The sequence below is a fragment of the Nilaparvata lugens genome, chromosome 1 (genome assembly GCF_014356525.2).
Source record: "Nilaparvata lugens isolate BPH chromosome 1, ASM1435652v1, whole genome shotgun sequence".
Classification (NCBI taxonomy): domain Eukaryota; kingdom Metazoa; phylum Arthropoda; class Insecta; order Hemiptera; family Delphacidae; genus Nilaparvata; species Nilaparvata lugens.
The window spans coordinates 2,577,029-2,597,593 of NC_052504.1; the positions used below are offsets into that span (position 1 = coordinate 2,577,029).

A 20,565-nucleotide genomic window follows, 5' to 3' on the forward strand; every position below is an offset into this window, starting at 1 on the left:
GAAGAAGAAGAAGAAGAAGAAGAAGAAGAAGAAGAAGAAGAAGAAGAGAAGAAGAAGAAGAAGAAGAAGAAGAAGAAGAAGAGAAGAAGAAGAGAAGAAGAAGGAGAAGAAGAAGAAGAAGAAGAAGAGAAGAAGAAGAAGAAGAAGAAGTAGGATACAATATGAACATTTGTATTGAATCACTCTACCATAGTGAGGTACACGTTATAATGGCAGTGAAGAAAGATAGCAGAACTATGTTGCCGATTCTCACTGTCTTGTCGAAGCCATCTTGACGGTAGCCGATACAGTTTTATTAATGTAATATTAATTGTTCATTCTCGTTTAAAATAATTAATAAAGCAAGAAATAATATTTTTCAATAATTACATAATGGATGGAATTAAATAGAGAATGCATTTGTTGAAATGCTAATTAATATATAATTATTATTTAACGAAAATCCTAAATAAATGCTGCAAATCACCCCGAAGACTTCTGCTACTGCAGACATTGACAACAGGGTTAACAGCTGGATGGAAATTCGATGAGAACTACTATCCAAAAATTAGTTGCCAGCCCGGGAATCGAACCCGGTACCTCCCAATTGCCAGTCAGGTATGCTTACCCTTACACCAAACTGACAATCTCTGGATAGCAGCGCTCATTTTATAGGAAGCCATAGCGGCCAACCGGTTACAGACGGAATTAAATAGAGAATGCATTTATTCTTAATTATGAAAATGTATTATGTAATTATAATTATTATTTAACGAAAATCCTAAATAAATGCTGCAAATCACCCCGAAGACCTCCCCTTTTCAGGTGAAGATCACCCCTGGTTTCCTATAAAATGAGCGCTGCTATCCAGAGATTGTCAGTTGATGTAAGGGTAAGCATACCTGAATGGCAATTGGGAGGTACCGGGTTCGATTCCCGGGCTGGCAAATAATTTTTGGATAGTAGTTCTCATCGAATTTCCATCTAGCTGTTAACCCTGTTGTCAATGTCTGCAGTAGCAGAAGTCTCCGGGGTGATTTGCAGCATTTATTTAGGATTTTCGTTAAATAATAATTATAATTACATAATGCATTTTCATAATTAAGATAAAATATAATATTAATTATGAATTCTACATCGTTAAAAGCCGATCTGGCAACAGAGTAAAGAGATAGCGCTATCAGCTTTGTTGAATGATAGACAAGGATAGCAACTCCAATGTTAATCAAATACTGCCATTATAACGTGGACCTCACTAGACTGCCGTATGTGAAGTTGAACCCTGCGTGTTTTTTTACGCGTTCAGCGTTTTTGGATGACAAAAGCCGTCAGCTATTGATTGACGAGTGTGCGTTTATTGCGTGTATTGAAACCCCTCTGGCCAGCTAATAAATGCACCTAACTGATTCTCGTTAACCCACCTAACTGATGCCCAGTCAGACTGACTGATTCTAACTGATGCACAGTCAGACCAACTGATTCTAACTGATTTTCAGACTGACGAGTTTTATGAACCTTTGCTGCCGCTGATTTGGGGCTGGCGAAAAAGCAGAGAGCGAAAAATCAAAGCCAGTAATTCTCTACTACTTTTTTGCTGGTGAGCCGACAAATCTAATCAAATCCTGAACTGAATGGGTGAAACGTTACCGCGATTCACAAAGCTCAGGTTTCATAGGTGCTAGGTACACGTTAGCGAGATACATGCTTTAAAGTCTGCACGTCATCAACATTGGATAAACTCCAGTGAGGTCCACGTTATAATGGCAGTATTTGATTAACATTGGTGTTGCTATCCTTGTTTATCATTCGACAAAGCAGATAGTTCTATCCTTTTCTAGCTCCGCAACGTTGTCAGATCGTTGAAACCAGGGTTCAGCTTCACAAAGGCATCATTATAATCTAGTGAGGTTCACGTTATAATGGCAGTATTTGATCAACATTGGTGCTGCTATCCTTGTTTATCATTCGACAGAGCAGATAGTGCTATCCAGTTCTAGCTCAACAACGTTGTCAGATCGTTGAAGCCAGGGTTCAGCTTCACAAAAGGCATCACTATAGTCTACTGTTGTCCACGTTGTAATGGCAGTATTTGATTAGCATTGGTGTTGCTATCCTTGTTTATCATTCGACAGAGCAGATACTTTTCTATCACCGCAGCGTTGTCAGATCGTTGAAACCAGGGTTCATCTTCACAAACGGCATCACTATAGTCTACAGTTGTCCACGGAGTAATGGCAGTATTTGATTAGTATTGATGTTGCTATCCTTGTTTATCATTCGACAGAGCAGATACTTTTCTATCACCGCAGCGTTGTCAGATCGTTGAACCAGGGTTATCTTCACAAACGGCATCACTATAGTCTAAGGTCCACGGAGTAGTGGCAGTATTTGATTAGTATTGATGTTGCTATCCTTGTTTATCATTCGACAGAGCAGATACTTTTCTATCACCGCAGCGTTGTCAGATCGTTGAAACCAGGGTTCATCTTCACAAAGGCATCACTATAATCTAGTGAGGTTCACGTTATAATGGCAGTATTTGATTAAAATTGGTGTTGCTATCATTGTTTATCATTCGACAAAGCAGATAGTTCTATCTTTTTCTAGCTACTCAACTTTGTCAGATCGTTGAAGCCAGGGTTCTGCTTCACAGAGGCATCATTATAATCTAGTGAGGTTCACGTTATAATGGCAGTATTTGGTTAAAATTGGTGTTGCTATCCATGTTTATCATTCGACAAAACAGATAGCGCTATCCTGTTCTAGCTCAACAACGTTGTCAGATCGTTGAAGCCAGGGTTCAGCTTTACAAACGGCATTATTATAATCTAGTGAGGTTCACGTTATAATGGCAGTATTTGATTAAAATTGGTGTTGCTATCCTTGTTTATCATTTGACAAAACAGATAGTTCTATCCTTTTCTAGCTACGTAACGTTGTCAGATCGTTGAAGCCAGGGTTCAGCTTCACAATGGCATCATTATAATCTAGTGAGGTTCACGTTATAATGGCAGTATTCGATTAACATTGGTGTTGCTATCCTTGTCTATCATCCTTGTATCATATTTGTATAATCTTTGTATCATCGTCCTATAGTGAGGTCCATGTTATGATGGTAGAATTTGATTAGCAATGGTACTGTTATCCTTGTCTATCATTCAAACAAAGCGGAGAGCGCAATCTCTTTCTCACATTGCCCTGTTGCCAGGACATCTTTTAGCAATGGAAAATAAATAATTTATTTAAAAATATTTCATCTTAATTATGACACTCATTATGAAATTATTGAGAGATATGATTTCTTGTTTAATAAAATAATATCGGAACACCAAGCTTTGCTCGTTTTTCATTTATTGATAAACAGAACTAAATTCTTTAAAATGATTAGGGAAGGACTAACAGGCACAGCCCGAAACTGTTTATTCCCCTAATTTTGATTTATACACTATAAATATTCCAAAAAGTATGTTATGTTCCATACATTTGAATTCAGGTGAAATTTTCAGTCCAAATATTTGAAAACATAAAAGTTCTAATTTACATACATACAGATTGTTTACATACTGAATTGAATGACAAAATAACACTCACTAATCACTTAGAACTGTAAAAATGATTAAGGCTGTGCAAAGGCTAAAAATAAAGTTTCTACTGGTAATATATTACAAAGTTATTCGATTTGTATATCATCAAGCTATCAAAATGAAAAAGTTTTCTCAGGAAAAAAATGTTTTCCGATCATTACTTTTTGAGATATGAGCGCCTAAAGTTTAAATTTTTGGGACAGAACATTCCAAGTCGGGTAAGAGATGAATCAATGAAATTGAGAGGATCGATTCTTCATGGTATTGTTCATCTAGTGAAACAAACATTTTCTGAAAATATCATTTTTTGAGAAAGTTATTCAATTTACTAAAAATGACCTAAAATAACTTTTTCTTCAGTTATTTTTGGTAAATTAGATAACTTTCACAAAAATTGATATTTTCAGAGAAGTTTTACTAGATCAACAATACCATGAAGAATCTATCCTCTGAATCTCATGGATTTATCTCTTACCGAACTTGAAGTGTTCTGTCCCAAAAATTTAAACGTTAGGCGCTCATATCTCAAAAAGTAATGATCGGAAAAAAACTGTTTTCTTGAGAAAACTTTTTCATTTTGATAGCCTCATGATATACAAATCGAATCGAAAAACTTTGAAAAATATCACCAGTAGTAAGTTCATTTTTAGCCTTTGCACATCCTTAACTTTGAATATTATGATTTATACCATCTCATATCATGTCAACAAATCAGATTACTGTATTTTCATCGAGTCAATTAAAATTTCTAGATTTCTCGCGAGATACGGTAAGCTAGTTGATTACACAGCTGTTCTCCCACACAAGCACACGCATCTTCTGTTATCGACAGACGACGAAATCATCATCTGTTTTTCCAAGGATGAATAGGCTATCCTTTTAATGTCGTTCAGCGAGTTTTCCTAGAGATGAGACCAACTGCAATCGAATTTTGTTTTCATAAACTATATTCCAAATTTCGTAAAAATCGTTAGAGCCGTTTTCGAGATCCGTTGAACATAAATAACCATATAACCAGATAGCCAGATAAAAAAATATAAACAGATATACAGAAATCTCTTGCTTAATATAATAGGATTATTGATTAATTTAAACGAGAATGAACAGTTAATATTACATCAATAAACCTGTATCAGCATCCGTCTATAGAAGGCATTGACAAGACAGAGGTTCGGCAATGATCCTCACTCCAGTGAGGGTCACGTTTTAATGGCAGTGGAGAAAGATAGAAGAACAGCGTTGCTGATTCTCTCCCAATGCCTTCTACAGAGGATGGCAGATACCGGTAAATCCTGTGTAATATATTAACTTTTCATTCTTCTTCTTCATCATCATCTTCTTCTTCTTGTCCTCCTTCTTCTCCTTGTCTTTCATTCACTACTCCACCTTCTACTCCTTATCATCATCATCATCATCATCATCATCATATCATCATCATCATCATCATCATCATCATCATCATCATCATCATCATCATCATCATCATCATCTTCTTCTTCTTCTACTACTTCTTCTCCTTCTTCTTCTTCTTCTTCTTCTTCTTCTTCTTCTTGGGCTCCTTCTTCTCCTTCTCTTTCATTCACTACTCCACCTTCTACTCCTTATCATCATCATCATCATCATCATCATCATCATCATCATTATCATCATCATCATCATCTTCTTCTTCTACTACTTCTCCTCCTCCTTCTTCTCCTTCTCCTTCTTCTTGTCCTCCTTCTTCTCCTTGTCTTTCATTCACTACTCCACCTTTTACTCCTTATCATCATCATCATCATCTTCTTCTTCTTCTACTACTTCTTCTCCTTCTTCTTCTTCTTCTTCTTGTCCTCCTTCTTCTCCTTCTCTTTCATTCACTACTCCACCTTCTACTCCTTATTATCATCATCTTCTTCTTCAACTACTACTTCTTCTCCTTCTTCTTCTTCTTCTTTTTCTCCTCCTTCTTCTTCTTTTTCTCCATCTCTTTCATTCACTACTCCACCCTCTAATCATCATCATCATCATCTTCTTCTTGTTCTTCTTCTATACTTTTTTTTTTCTTCTTCTTCTTCCTCTTCTTCTTCTTCTTCCTCTCCTTCTCTTTCATTCACTACTCCACCTTTTACTCCTTATCATCATCATCTTCTTCTTCTACTACTTCTTCTCCTTCTTCCTCTTCTTGTCCTCCTCCTTCTCCTTCTCTTACATTCACTACTCCACCTTCTACTCCTTATCATCATCATCATCATCATCTTCTTCTTCTACTACTACTTCTTCTCCTTCTTCTTCTTCTTCTTCTTCTTCTTCTCCTTATTCTCCTTCTTCTTGTCCTCCTTCTTCTCCTTCTCTTTCATTCACTACTTCACCTTCTACTCCTCATCATCATCATCATCACCATCATCATCATCATCATCTTCTTCTCCTACTTCTTCTTCTTCTTCTTCTTCTTCTTCTCCTTCTCTTTCATTCACTACTCCACCTTCTACTCCTTATCATCATCATCATCATCATCTTCTTCTACTACTATTTCTTCTCCTTCTTCTTCTTCTTCTTGTCCTCCTTCTTCTCCTTCTCTTCCATTCACTACTCCACCTTTCACTCCTTATCAATCATCATCTTCTTCTACTTCTTCTCCTTCTTCTTCTTGTCCTCCTTCTTCTCCTACTCTTTCATTCACTACTCCACCTTCTACTCCTCATCATCATCATCATTTTCTCGTCTTCTCCTTCTTCATCTTTTACTTCTCCTTCTCCCTCTCCTTCTTCATCTCTTTCTTCTCCTCACTCATTACTCCACCTCCTATCCCCCATTATCCTCTGTTTAATTATACTTTGCATCTGCAACAGTGAACCCATCTCTGTCTTAAACTGTAAAACACTGTAAACTACCAGACTTTTATAAACAAGCGTGCAGACTTACACCACGCCAAGATGTAAGCTCACCAAGTTGTAAACTTTCTAAAATGTAAACTTTTCAAAATGTCCGATTCTAACACACGGGCCACATTACCACTGATGTAAAACATCTGTGTCCAATAAAATCTGTTAAAAACATATCGTTAAGACAGTATTTTTGTCAATTAAACATTCTGGTGCTCCTCATGAACACACAACTTCTACATTGAAACTCATAAAATGTGTTCATCCACGAATGAAATATCAATATACAATGGTCTTCTAATACACCCACATAGATCCTAGGACAGAAAGAAAATTGGAAACAGAATGAACGATATGAAAGAAAGTGGCAAGAAACGTTGAAAGCTACGCGATTGTTGAAATGGAGTTGCAAAAGAAAATATAAAAACCTTGCCAAAAGGGTGTGAAGTAGCATAAAAAAAGGAAGAAGGCTAGTTTAAATACATGCGTTGTTTCTATCCAGATAGAATAGAATGTAATTACATTGTAGAAAGTAATTAGATACAAAATTACATTCAATACTCGATGTTTCTATTACAATCGACAACAAAACTGAGTATAAATATACATTCAAATGACAGGAGAGCATTTTTACTTTCCTTGCCCTATTACCATAGGTAAGGAAAGTATTGCTTTCCGAGAAAAATTAAGGTACCCCTATTTCTGAATTTCTATACTTTTCAAGGTCCCCTGAGTCCAAAAAAGTGGTTTTTGGGTATTGATCTGTATGTGTGTGTGTGTGTGTGTGTGTGTGTGGTGTGTGTGTGTGTGTGTGTGTGGTGTGTGTGTGTGTGGTGTGTGTGTGGTGTGTTGTGTGTGTGTGTGTGTGTGTGTGTGGTGTGTGTGTGTGTGTGTGTGTGTGTGTGTTGTGTGTGTGTGTGTGTGTGTGTGTATGTGTGTCTGTGTATTTTTTATCTCATCTCCCAATTGACGGAATGACTTGAAATTTGGAACTTAAGGTCCTTACACTATAAGTATCCGTGACGAACAATTTCGATCAAATGCGATTCAAGATGGCGGCTAAAATGGCGAAAATGTTGTCAAAAACAGGGTTTTTAGCGATGTTCTCGGAAATGGCTCCAACGATTTTGATGAAATTTATACCTAAAATAGGCATTGATAAGCTATATCAACTGCCACAAGTCCCATATCTGTAAAAATTTCTGGAGCTCCGCCCCATCTATGCAAAGTTTGATTTTAGATTTCCAATTATCAGGTCTCAGATGTAATTTAAACGAAAAATTTTGAGTGGAAAAGATTGAGCATGGAAATTTCTTCAATTAATGTCCAGTAACATTTTCACCTAAAATTGAAAATAAGCTTGAAATTTGAGAAAATATAATTATTCAATTGCAAACTATTGGCAATTTTTGATTCTATTAAACATTCACTATGAAGAGATAGCAGAGATCTCGTGTGTAACCAGCGTTATTGACCTGTCACACTACCTCCGTAAACAAATCCATAGTGCATTCGTGTGACGTCAGCACAGGTAGGGCTCCTACACCAATAAAAACACTAGCTGCTATAGATCAGCTGAAATCAACGAGTTTTTATTGGTGTAGGAGCCCTACCTGCGCTGACGTCACACGAATGCACTACGGCTTTGTTCACGGAGGTAGTGCCTGTCACCAGCTGGCTCAGATCTTTGACTTGAGATGCGCGTTTACAATAGCGTCAGGTGATCATTTTTCATAACGGCAAGGAAAGTTGTGTGATGCGCCACACTAGATTTTTTGATCTTTATTTCTTGACGAAATGAGGATTCTTATTGTTTCCCTTGTAACTACTTCATCGATTATCATTCTTAAACCAATTTTCAACTCAACAGGTCCATAATTATCATCATTAGCCCCTTCCCAGAAACATTAAAGCAACAGTTGGCTTACCTGCAAGGAGAGAAATAAAAAGGAAACCCAGACAAAATTGAGACAGCTGTATAATGGTGAAGTGTGCCCCAAAATCGAAAACAGTTTAAAAGACTGGAGTTGGAATTTTGGAGTTAGGGTGTCATATGAGTGACGTGTAACGGTTTAGGGGATGTCAAGAAAATAGGGGATACTTTAAGGGATGATGTAGTCCTGTCACAGTCAATCAATCAATCAGTCATCATCAATTATTCATTTATAAATACAATTATACAATAATCAATAATATTTATGGATCAAGGAAAGAGTCGGCTTTACACGTAGGATAGGAAAGTCATGTATGACAACACGATCACACGTCTGAATTACTGGACTGATTAACTCAAAATTATTCATGTAGGATTCTCAATTTTACCGTGGATGATTCTACGCTATTTTTAATTCTATAAGATTTTAGTATGTCAAGTTTTAATAAGATCTCGTGGACACTGTTTACCGACTAGTACATAATATAATAGAGGAAAGAAATAAGTATACACGTACGGATAGGAATTTCACGAATTTCATCATCACGTCTCAACTACTGGACAGATTAACTTGAAATTTGGATGTAGATTCAACGCGAATGGTTACAGGCCCTATTGAAATCCCTTAAGATCTCAGTAGGCAGTACGGTACTCAGTTGTCAGGTTTTCAATTAGATCCTTGCGGAGCACGGGTTACCTGCTAGTTTTTATAAACTCGTGATATTTTTGAACAATATTATAATGTTTTATCATGGATAGATATTACCATATCTTACCTAAAAGACGATATGAAGTTATATAGATGAACACTTCCTGTATCTCTCTGTATTTTTCATATTAATTTTGTAACCACATTTCAAAACCAGTGAAATTTTCAAAGGGGGACCCTGTAATATGTAAATGATAACATGAAAGTCGGAAAATCTAGAAGCGGAAAAATCAGGCCTGAGAATAGAAAACCTTCAAAAATCAACACGAGAAACCATGGAGGTTGGTTAACGGAAGTCAACCTTTCCTTTAATTTCCCTTCTTAAATTCTCTCCACACTTGTTCAACATTTGAACTTTTTAATTTTCCGGTCTGTAAGGGTCTTTACAAGAAATACAGGAACATTGTGGAGACTTTTAGAGAGAAAGAGAGAGAGACATTGAGAGGCTGGGAGAGCGAGAGAGATAGAGTGAAAGAACGAGAAGAAAGGGTGGGAGTGTGAAAAGAAGAGAGTGATTGGGTGAGAAGTGAGAGAGTGAGTGAGAAGGACTGCAAGAGAATAAAAGAGTAGAGTGACGAGATACTTCCTTCCTTACTTTGCGAAAAGTATTTACTCTTGTCACCCCATTTGACTCCACTGAGAGATAAAATACAAATGTTCTTGAGGTACAAAGATATAGTTCCGTTGTACCCTGATTCTTTGCTTTTCTCATTCTACCTTTGTTTTCCTTGTCTTTCCCTTCCCCTTACAATAGGTCTTTCTTTTTCCTCGCATTTTATGTGAGGTCCACGTTATACTCGTAATAGCAGTATTTGATTAACATTGGTGTTGCTATCCTTGTCTATCATTCAACAAAGCAGATAGCGCTATCTCTTTCTCGCTTTGCCCTGTTGCCAGGACGTCTTTCAGCAATGAAAAATTAATAACTTATTAACAAAATATTTCATCTTAACTATGAAAATTCACTAGTAGTTCTGTGACAGTAGACCTCACGCAGTATTCTCATCCACAAGTATCTGATTGAAACTATAGACCTTATGGAAATACAGCAATAGACTGGCTTCTCCACACATCTGTGTAATCACTTGTCAGCTGATTTATGATGATAATTTTACAGTCTGATTTTTACTCCAATATGGCGTATGAAGGAGACTCCTTCTTCTTTCATATTATCCTTGAAATGCAAAATTTCCAAAAACCTAGTATATACATCGACGCGCACTTAAAAAAGGAACATACCTGTCAAATTTCATGAAAATCTATTACCGCGTTTCGCCGTAAATGCGCAACATAAAAACATTCAAACATTTGAACATTTAAACATTAAGAGAAATGCCAAACCGTCGACTTGAATCTTAGACCTCACTTCGCTCGGTCAATTATGAAATAGTTGGAGCTGCTATGGAGTCTATCATTCAACAAAGCAGATAGCACTATTCTTTTCTAGCTCTGAAAAGTTATCAGATCGGTTTTCAGTAATGTAGAAATATGATTCATCAACAAAATATTCATTCTCAATTATGAAAATTATTGATAAATTATTGAAAAAATATGTTTTCTTGACGATTAGAATATTTATTATTATTTCAAGCCACAATGAACTGTTGAAATTACATAGGATATACCGGTATAAGCTATCCTCTATAAAAGTCAGTGGCAAGGCTGAGAATCGGCAACGTTGTTCTCCTATCTTTCCCCACTGCCATTATAACGTGGACCTCACTATAGTCCCTCTGTCATACTTCATCCCACTCCTTAATCTGTTTATTCCTATCTCTTTCCTCCTCTTCTTTTCATCATTGTTATAGCTTCTTCTTCTCCAGAAGGATAGGTAAAGGATAGTGCTATCTGCTTTGTCCAATGATAGACAAGGATGGCAAACAAGATGCTTGCATTAAAACTGAGACCTCAATATAACAAACCAATGTTTATAAGACGCTCACGTTGGAACGTGATTCGCTATGTTAATAAATACTAGTGATCTGATGAGAACTACAAATTAGATGCAGAGATTGATTGATTGATTGAGTACTTTATTTATGTAGATTTAAATATATACTGGCTCATACACTTATATACAATAGCTTACAATACAGCAAAATTATAGATTAATCTACATAATATAGACTAAGAAATTATTATTGACTGTATATGATATGGAAAAAGCAATTTGTGATAACTATAGATATATTGTTATGCATGTACATAAATTGGCGGAGCTTTGGACATATCAATGTCCATTCTTCGGAAAGAATATTCAAAATATCCTTCCCACTAACTCTCTAAAAAAGAGTTAGAGCGAGAGAGAGAGAGAGAGAATCTGTGAGAGTCAGTGTGTGTGAGAGGATGAAGAGAGTGAGAGAAAGATGAAGGAAATGAGTGGGGCACGGGAAAAGAGAGTGTGAGAATGTGTGTGAGAAAATGAAGAGAGAGTGAGTGAGACATATCAATGTCCATTCTTCGGGAAAGAGATTTTGAATATACTTCACGAAGAATGGACATTGATAACTTTGTCCATTCTTCGGGAAGTATATTCAAAATATCCTTCCCATCAACTCTCTACCAAAAGCGAGAAAGAGAAAGAGTGATGAGGGAGTAAACAAGACAAAGAGAAACACAAAAGGGATGATTGAGATAGGGAATAACACGCTATAGGGAATAACACGCTTGAAGGGACTGGCTACTGGTCAGTATATAAGGATAGGGAACACACCAAAGAGCGAGAAAGGGAATAAGTTCAGTGTATAGTGAGGTCTACGTTATAATGGCAGTGGAGAAAGATAGGAAAACAACGTTGCCGATCCTCTGTCTTGGCAATGTCTCCTATAGACGGTAGCTGATACAGGTTTATTGATGTAATATCAACTGTTCATTCTCGTTTAAAATAATCAATTATATTTAAACAAGAAATATTATAGAATATATAGAAGAATATTATATTAAGCAAGAAATTATATTTTTCAACGATTTCATAATGAATTTTCATGATTAAGAAGGAATATTTTGTCAATTAATTATTAATTCCACATTGTTGAAGGACGATCTGACAACAGAGCAAAGCGAGACAGAGATAGCGCTATCCACTTTGTTGAATGATAGCCAAGGATAGCAATACCATTGCTAATCAAACACTGCCATTATAACGTGGCCTCACTATAGGGATAGGGAACAGACCAAAGAGTGAGAAAGGGACTAAGGGAGAACGGTCAGTGTAGGGATGAAGTACACACCAAAGAGTTGGGGAGGGACATAGGGAGCTTGGTCAGTATAGGGAAGGACACAGCAAAGGGTAGAGGACTGAGGGCTCAATGTGTTTTATGCAAATCCTGGCACTATCAAAGAGCACCGAGGGTTGATTGCTTGTAATCAGGGAGGCAGCGAGAGATTTCCAAGGATTTGTAGGAGTGAGACCGTGTTGTAGAGAGAGAAAATGGGGATGTTTGTGTAGGAGAAAGAGAGATTTTGTGGGACAGTGAGAGAGAGTGAAGAGTTTGAAGTGTTTGTAAGTGTGTGAGAGATAGAGAGTGAGTGAAAGATTGATAAAGTACTTTATTCATGTAGATTACAACAATATATACTGGCTTATGCACTTATATACTAGTAGTTCTGTGAACAGTAGACCTCACGCAGTATTCTCATCCACAAGTAGCAGATTTCAACTGTTTTAAATGTTAACAAACTCAGTTCACGTTTGAATTTGTATTTCATATGATATAATTCATCCAGTTCCGTGATGATCTTTCTATCTGATGAAAATTATTTTTTTAGAATCAAAAATATTATAATTTCTCCAGCATTATTTAGTTCATTTGTTTATTTTTATTCACCTATAAAATTAGTTTTGTCGAATGTGAGAATATTGATACTGATGGGCACGCATTATAATACCATGACTGCAAAACAAAATATTGAAACCAAAGACCTTAAAGCTGCGATTAGACCAAATTTTTAAAAAATATGTTAACAGCTCAATCCTTTTAGATTATATAAGATTGAACATAACTTATCATACACATGATGAACATATGTGTTTGTCAACTTCCGTTCAATCTAATAGAATCTATAAGGATTGAGTTATAACCATTTTGTTAATAACTTTGGTGTAAACCCAGCTTAAAGATGCATACCTCTTTAATTTATTTGATTGAAAAATAGACCTTATACAAATACAGTAATAGAATGGCTTCTCCATACATCTATGCAATCACTTGTCAGCTGATTTAAGATGAATATTCTATAGTCTGATTTTTACTCCATATTGGCGTATGAAGGAGGCTCCTTTTCCTTTTATAGTATCCTTGAAATGCAAAATTTACAAAACCTTGTATATACGTCGACGCGCAATTCAAAAAGGAAAACATACTGTCAAATTAATGAAAATCTATTACCGCGTTCGCCGTAATGCGCAACATATGAATGTATAAACATTTAAACATTAAGTGAAATGCCAAACCGTCGACTTGAATCTTAGACCTCACTACGTTCGGTCAATTAGGTAAGATTTCTCTTATTTCTAAATTTAATTGGATTGCAATTTATTAAAATGTTTATACCAATTATGATCCTCTTTAATCTTCCAATTCTCTTTCTCTCTCATCTCCTATCTACGTCATTCTTCTCTCTCTCTCTCTCTTCATCCCCATCACTAATATCATTCACAAACTTCAATTGTCTTTCTTTCTCCTTCCTCATCGACATTCCTCTTCTTTTTTCTTCCACTATCATCAAAATTATCACATTAAATTGGGTAAGCTCCCTTAATTTAGAAGATTACAATATATTATGTTCACACACTAAAATCCACATCTTCCAATTCTCTCTCTAATTCTTCGTCTATTATTCTCTCTCTTTCTCCTTCATCACTTATCCCATTCAGCTGTCATAAATTTCTATATCCACCAGCTTCCGTTCAAATCTCAAAACCGCCCACCAAATCTATTAAAACAATGCCACGCTTCCTATATACATATATACACCTAATTGCACCACTTTGTATAGATATAGAGAGGCGGTCCAGATATAGTGAGGTCCACGTTATAATGGCAGTAGTAGAAGATAAGGGAACAACGTTGCCGAACCTCTGTCTTGTCAATGCATTCTATAAACGGTAGCTGATACAGGTTTATTGATGTAATATTAACTGTTCATTCTCGTTTAGATTAATCAATTATATTTTATTAAGCAAGAAATCATATTTTCCAATTGAATGAAAAAGACTAAGATATTGTCAAAAAACCACTGATTTATTGAAATTAGAAAGACCGGTTTCGGTTATTACACCATTGTCAATCTCTGATATTGAGTTTATCAGAGATTGACAATGGTGTAATAACCGAAACCGGTCTTTCTAATTTCAATAAATCAGTGGTTTTTTGACAATATCTTAGTCTTTTTCATTCAATATGAATAATTACCACAATATCAACTTCTCAACTACACAAAAGTAAAAATATTTTCCAATAGTTCCATAATGTATTTTCAAAATTAAGATGAAATATTTTGTTAATTAATCATTAATTCTACATTGTTAAAAGACCATCTGGCAACAGATCAAAGCTAGAAAGAGATAGCGCTATCCGCTTTGTTGAATGATAGACAAGGATAGCAATACCATTGCTAATCAAACACTGCCATTATAACGTGGACCTCACTATAGTGAAAAATACAAGTAATAAACATTGGTGTTGCTATCCTTGTCTATCATTCGTGAAATCAGATTATACTTTCTTGACAAAAAGAATAAAAAAGATCATTTCAAAAAAAGATTAACATTTTACATCAGATGCACTGGTATCAGCTATCCTCTGAAGGCAGTGACAAGGCAGGGAATCGTCTGTTATCTAGCTCCGCAATGTTGCTAGATCGTTCTTTAACAATGTAGAAGTATGATTAATTAACAACATATCCAACCTGAATTTAAAAAATTTATAATTCTATCATTGAAAAATATATCTCTTTGACGAATAAAAATGAATAGTTGATATTACATTAGATATACCGGTATCAGCCATCCACTGTAGTAGGCAGTGGCAACGCAGAGAATCGCCAACGCTGTTCTCCTTTCATTCTTCACTGCCATTATAACGTGGACCTCACTATAATTGAACCACTTTGTATCTATATATATAAAGTGGCGGTCTAGATTTATATAGATATAAATTGGCGGATATGGTGCCCCACTCACTTTAACCGCAACGTTGCTAGATCGTTTTTAAACAATGTAGAAATAGATTAATTAACAACATATCCAACTGAATAAGTATTTATAATTTTATCATTGAAAAATATATTTTTTTGAGGAATAAATATAATATTAACCGTTTACCTATTTTAATCGAAACCGAATAGTTATATTATACCGATATCCGGTATCAGCCATCCTCTGTAGAAGGCAGTGGCAAGGCAGGGAATCGTCAACGCTGTTCTCCTTTCTTTCTCCACTGCCATTACAACGTGGACCTCACTATAATTGAACCACTTTGTATCTATATATATAAAGTGGCGGTCTAGATTTATATAGATATAAATTGGCGGATATGGTGCCCCACTCACTTTAAACCGCAACGTTGCTAGATCGTTTTTAAACAATGTAGAAATATGATTAATTAACAACATATCCAACCTGAATTAAGTATTTATAATTTTATCATTGAAAAATATATTTTTTTGAGGAATAAATATAATATTAACCGTTTACCTATTTTAATCGAAAACGAATAGTTAATATTATATCAGATATTCCGGTATCAGCCATCCTCTGTAGAAGGCAGTGGCAAGGCAGGGAATCGTCAACGCTGTTCTCCTTTCTTTCTCCACTGCCATTACAACGTGGACCTCACTATAATTGAACCACTTTGTATCTATATAAAGTGGCGGTCTAGATTTATATAGATATAAATTGGCGGATATGGTGCCCTATTCACTTTAAAATGTCAGTATATAGTTGAATGAGAGGTAATTAGGTTATCTATGAGAAATGATGACAGTTTTAAAGAGAATCTTCATGGAAGCCTTGACTTGCAACTTCCTTAGTACGGTTAAAAAAAGATTCAAGATGTTGGTTGCTATGACAACGGAAGAACGCTGATTTATTGTTGTCGGAACTATTGAGCTTTTGAATGAAATTATGATAGTGAATGCCTAGGACCTTTAAGGAGATAAATTCCAAGTTTTGTTGCAATCCATCCAGTAGTTTTTCAGAAATCGTGATCAGTGAGTGAGTAAAGAATTTTATAAGTATAAATAGATTCTGTAGCTCCTTTCATTAATAAATTGATATTTCATTGGACACTGCTGCTTTTATTAGAGCAATTCCCTGGAATATAGATATACAGAGTGTCTCACCAAGGTTGTAACAGCCGTTGACCATAGACTCTACTCGACATTTCTGACAAAAAATGTTCAGTAAACTTTTTTCCTATCGACCTTAGTTTTCGAGATATATAGATTTTTCGATATTTCAGAATGTGCTCACTTCCGATCATTAAATACTCAATTACTCGAAAACTACTGGTCTAATTCCAATTTCAAGGGTATTGTTGAAAAAAGAAAAACATTTCAAACAAGATTGATGTAATTTTATCTGTTGTTAGATATTTTGTAGTTTTTTAGTAGGGCTTACACTTGAAAAAATGCTATTCTTCAAATTTAAACTCAAATTTCAAACCGATTTTTCTCAATTTTGCTCCGGGTATTTATAGAGGTTTCAAAATTTCAAAAACTTCTCCATTTCATATGCTTTCGAATGAGTATAAATTCGGAAAGTTAAGTTCCATGATAAAGTGTTCAAAACCGCTAATATATCTGGGATGAACACCTTCAAAATGAGGTAATATCTAATAACAAATAAAATTACATTGATCTTGTTTGAAATGTTTTTCTCTTCCCAACAATACCCGAAATTGAAATTCGACCAGTAGTTTTCGAGTTATGGATTATTTAATGACCGGAAGTAGGCATATTCTAAAAATATCGAAAACTACTCGAAAACCATCGATATATCTCGAAAACTAAGGTCGATAGGAAAAAGTTTACTGTACAGTTTTTGTGAGAAATGTTGTGGAGAATCTATGGTCAACGGCTGTTACAACCTTGGTGGGACACCATGTATAAATAAATAAATAATATATATATTATAATATAATATATATATTTTTCATTACAATACTAATGACTGATGCTATTACATTGGTAGATAGAATGATAATGTAGTCCTTGTGCTATTTTTCTTCTAAATTTGAAAGGGAATCACACAGTCCAAGATAAGGTTAGAATGTCACGTGTACATTTTCTATACAATTTCAGTCCAGAATGAACATGGAAATTATACATTTTGGATTAAGATGGCTCAATTTATATGAATGCTGCAGATAATGAAGAAAATGGTTACTCACTTGATTTGGATCGTGGTTCTCTGGGTCCATCCACAGTCACTTTGATTGCTTTAGTGTACGATGCCACTTGGAAAGGCGTCGAACTTATCACTATGCTCAGTGAAAAGCTTTTCCCTGTAAAAATAGAACAAATCGTAAGGAAAAAATCAACAAAAATTAGAGGATAAATCATGTAATAGTCATGAAATGTTGACTGAACAACAATTATATTTACAAATCAAAATTCACAAACACAAATTTCCCTGCAAAGAGAGAAGAAATCATTAAAGAAATAAAGAAGAATCTGAGGATGAATGATGTAACCCAATAATCATGAAAATTTGACTGAATTTTCGCACCTTGAGCAGAGAATGAGATTTTTCCGGCTCGAAATCGGTTTTCAAGTCCGAGGCCGTAGGCCGAGGACTAGAAAAGATTGAGAGCCGGAAAAACATTTTGCGAACGCTATTTTTCGCCACACACAGAAATAAACAATATATATATGAGAATAGTTGTTTACTAAGCACTTCCGAAAGAAGAAGTGGAAGGTGACAGCTCTAGCAAATCTGAGGTAATCTGAATATCAGGAAATTGTCCAAGTATTTTATTTTTTATTCTGATTTGTCTAAATAACCTAAAGATGATGTTTAATTATGTGGGAGGTTGAGTTATACTTTTTATTCTTTCAAATGACAATAAGATGATATTATAAATGTATTAATTATTGAATAATGAACACAAATAATGAAAAGTTTTCTGATCAGCTGTTTTTTGATCACCTTTCTTAGTTCCATGTTAGCGGCTGGAAAAAGTACTCTTTCCGGCCTAGGCCGGAAAGAAACCTGTTCTGACGTCAGACGAGAGTCGTCTGTAAACAATGTCTTTGAGATCTACGTCGGGACTGGAAAACAGCAGCTTTCTGTGCAGTGTGGCGAAAAACATTTTTCAATAATGAAAAAAATCTCAACTATAGCAGAGAAGAAGGAACCCTAGATCCCTTCAAGAAGAAACAGAAAATTTTCTACTCAGTTATGAATAGCTACTATGGAAATGGTAGTTGAAGATCCTACTACTATTAAATAGACTTCAACAACCTTGAACCTCCGTGAAAGAGTTGTCGGCTGATACATCAAACAATAATGGACTTGGGATCTCTCTTTCTACTGGTGAAATATCACCACAATAAACAGATTTAAATTTAGCTGAACCTTTTAAGAGAGAAACACTCGCCAGCTCTCTAGAGAGAGGATAGAACTCCCCAGAGAGCGGTTTCAGGTCTCTCTGCTATCATACAAAACTCTCTGGCTTAGTATCTTCTCTATCTCTTTTCCATCCTTCTCTCACTCTCTCTCTCTCTTTCTCTCTCTCTCTTTCTCTCTATCTCTCTCTGTCGGTCTCTCTCTCGATCTCTCCATATCTCTCACTCACTTAGTCTCTTCTCACTCACTCACTCTCTCTCTCTTTACCCGGTCGTGTGTTGATGGAAAGGATATTATTTTATATCCTTTTCTAAAGAATCGACAATTATTTGTTGAAACACCGCCGATTTATGAAGTTACATCACAATTCTATATTAACGTTATTCTAATAATTAGAATAACGTTAATATAATGCAAATGATTCAACGAATTTTACAAAGTATAGATAGTTGATCAATGAGAATAAAGATTATAATAATTGTATTAATAAAGATTATAATAATGGTATTTAATCTTTATTCTCTTGATTAATTATCAATACTTTGTAAAATTCTTTGAATCATTTGCATTACCGTCATTCAATGTAAATTAGTGTATAAGTCAGTAAATATTGTAACATACATAAATAAAGAAATCCAATCTAATCTAATTTTAACTCTCAGCTCTCATACCAATTCTCTCTCACTCACTATTTCCCTCCCTCACAATCTCTCTCACGCCCTCTCGCTTTCTCCCTCTATCTCATTCTCTCTCTTTCTCTCTCACTCACTCTCTCTCAGCTCTAAAAGCATTACATGCATTAATGTGGCGTCTATACGTGAGTCCCCCTTTCCAAATGAGTGATTCTAAAACACATAAATATTTAGTACACTTTTCAATAGCGGTGCTGATGGTGTAAGAGAGATGGGGCATTATGGAAGGTTGTTATGGAGAGAGAGAGGAGTGAGTGAGAAGAAGGAGAGATATGGAACACTCTTCAAAACTATATTTTGAGAGTAAACTACAGCTGCTCTCATACAGAGAGAGCAACGAAACGACAACTCTGTGGCAACTGCAGAAGATCCAAGACTTTCCTCACTTTTTATGAGGATATCACCTCATGAAGAAGTCTCGAATAAAAGACAAGTTAGTAGCCTATCTACTTCAAGAACCAATAAGTAAAAATATGGTGTGGCGCACTCACACAACTTTCCTTGCCGTTATGAAAATTGATCACCTGACGCTAGTGTTCACGCGCATCTCAAGTCTACTATTCAAAGATTTGAGCCAGCTGTGACAGGGCAATAACGCTGGAGACACACGAGGTCTGCTATCTCTTCATAGTGAATCATTTAATAGAATCAACAGTTGCCAACAGTTTGCAATTGGATAATCAAATTTTCTCGAATTTCGAGCTTATTTTCAATTTTGGGTGAAAATGTTACTGAACATCAATTGTAGAGATTTTCATGCTCAATCTTTTCCATGTGAAATTTTTTGTTTAAATTGTATATGAAGCCTGATAATTGGAAATCTAAAATCAAACTTTGCATAGAAGATGGGGCGGAGCTCCTCAAATTTTTACAGATATGGGACTTGTGACAGTTGCTTGATCCCATCAATGACATTTTTAGGTATGAATTTGATCAAAATCGATGGAGCCGTTTTCGAGAAAATCGCGAAAAACCCTGTTTTTGACAACATTTTCGCCGCCATCTTGGATTGCATTTGATCGATCGATTTGATCGAAGTCATTTCGTTAACTGGGAGATGAGATATCGTGTACACAGACGCACATACCCTCATACACACACACACACACACACACACACAGACCAATACCCAAAGACCACTTTTTTAGACTCAGGGACCTTGAAACGTTAGAATTTAGAAATTGGGGTACCTTAATTATTTCGGAAAGCAATACTTTCCTTACCTATGGTAATAGG

General features: G+C 35.5%; 1 protein-coding gene across 1 annotated transcript in view; it reads right to left on the reverse strand.

Moving 5' to 3' along the window:
* The window catches only part of LOC111058099 (segmentation protein Runt-like), a 44,590-nt gene extending 25,162 nt beyond the window's left edge, over positions 1-19,428 (reverse strand). Inside the window, exons 1-2 of the mRNA XM_039426954.1 lie at positions 19,407-19,428; positions 17,460-17,573 (exon numbers count right to left, since the gene is read on the reverse strand). Coding sequence (XP_039282888.1) covers positions 17,460-17,573; positions 19,407-19,428 — 136 coding nt within the window. The remainder of the gene's footprint in view (positions 1-17,459; positions 17,574-19,406) is intronic.
* Between the last annotated feature and the right edge of the window lie 1,137 nt (positions 19,429-20,565).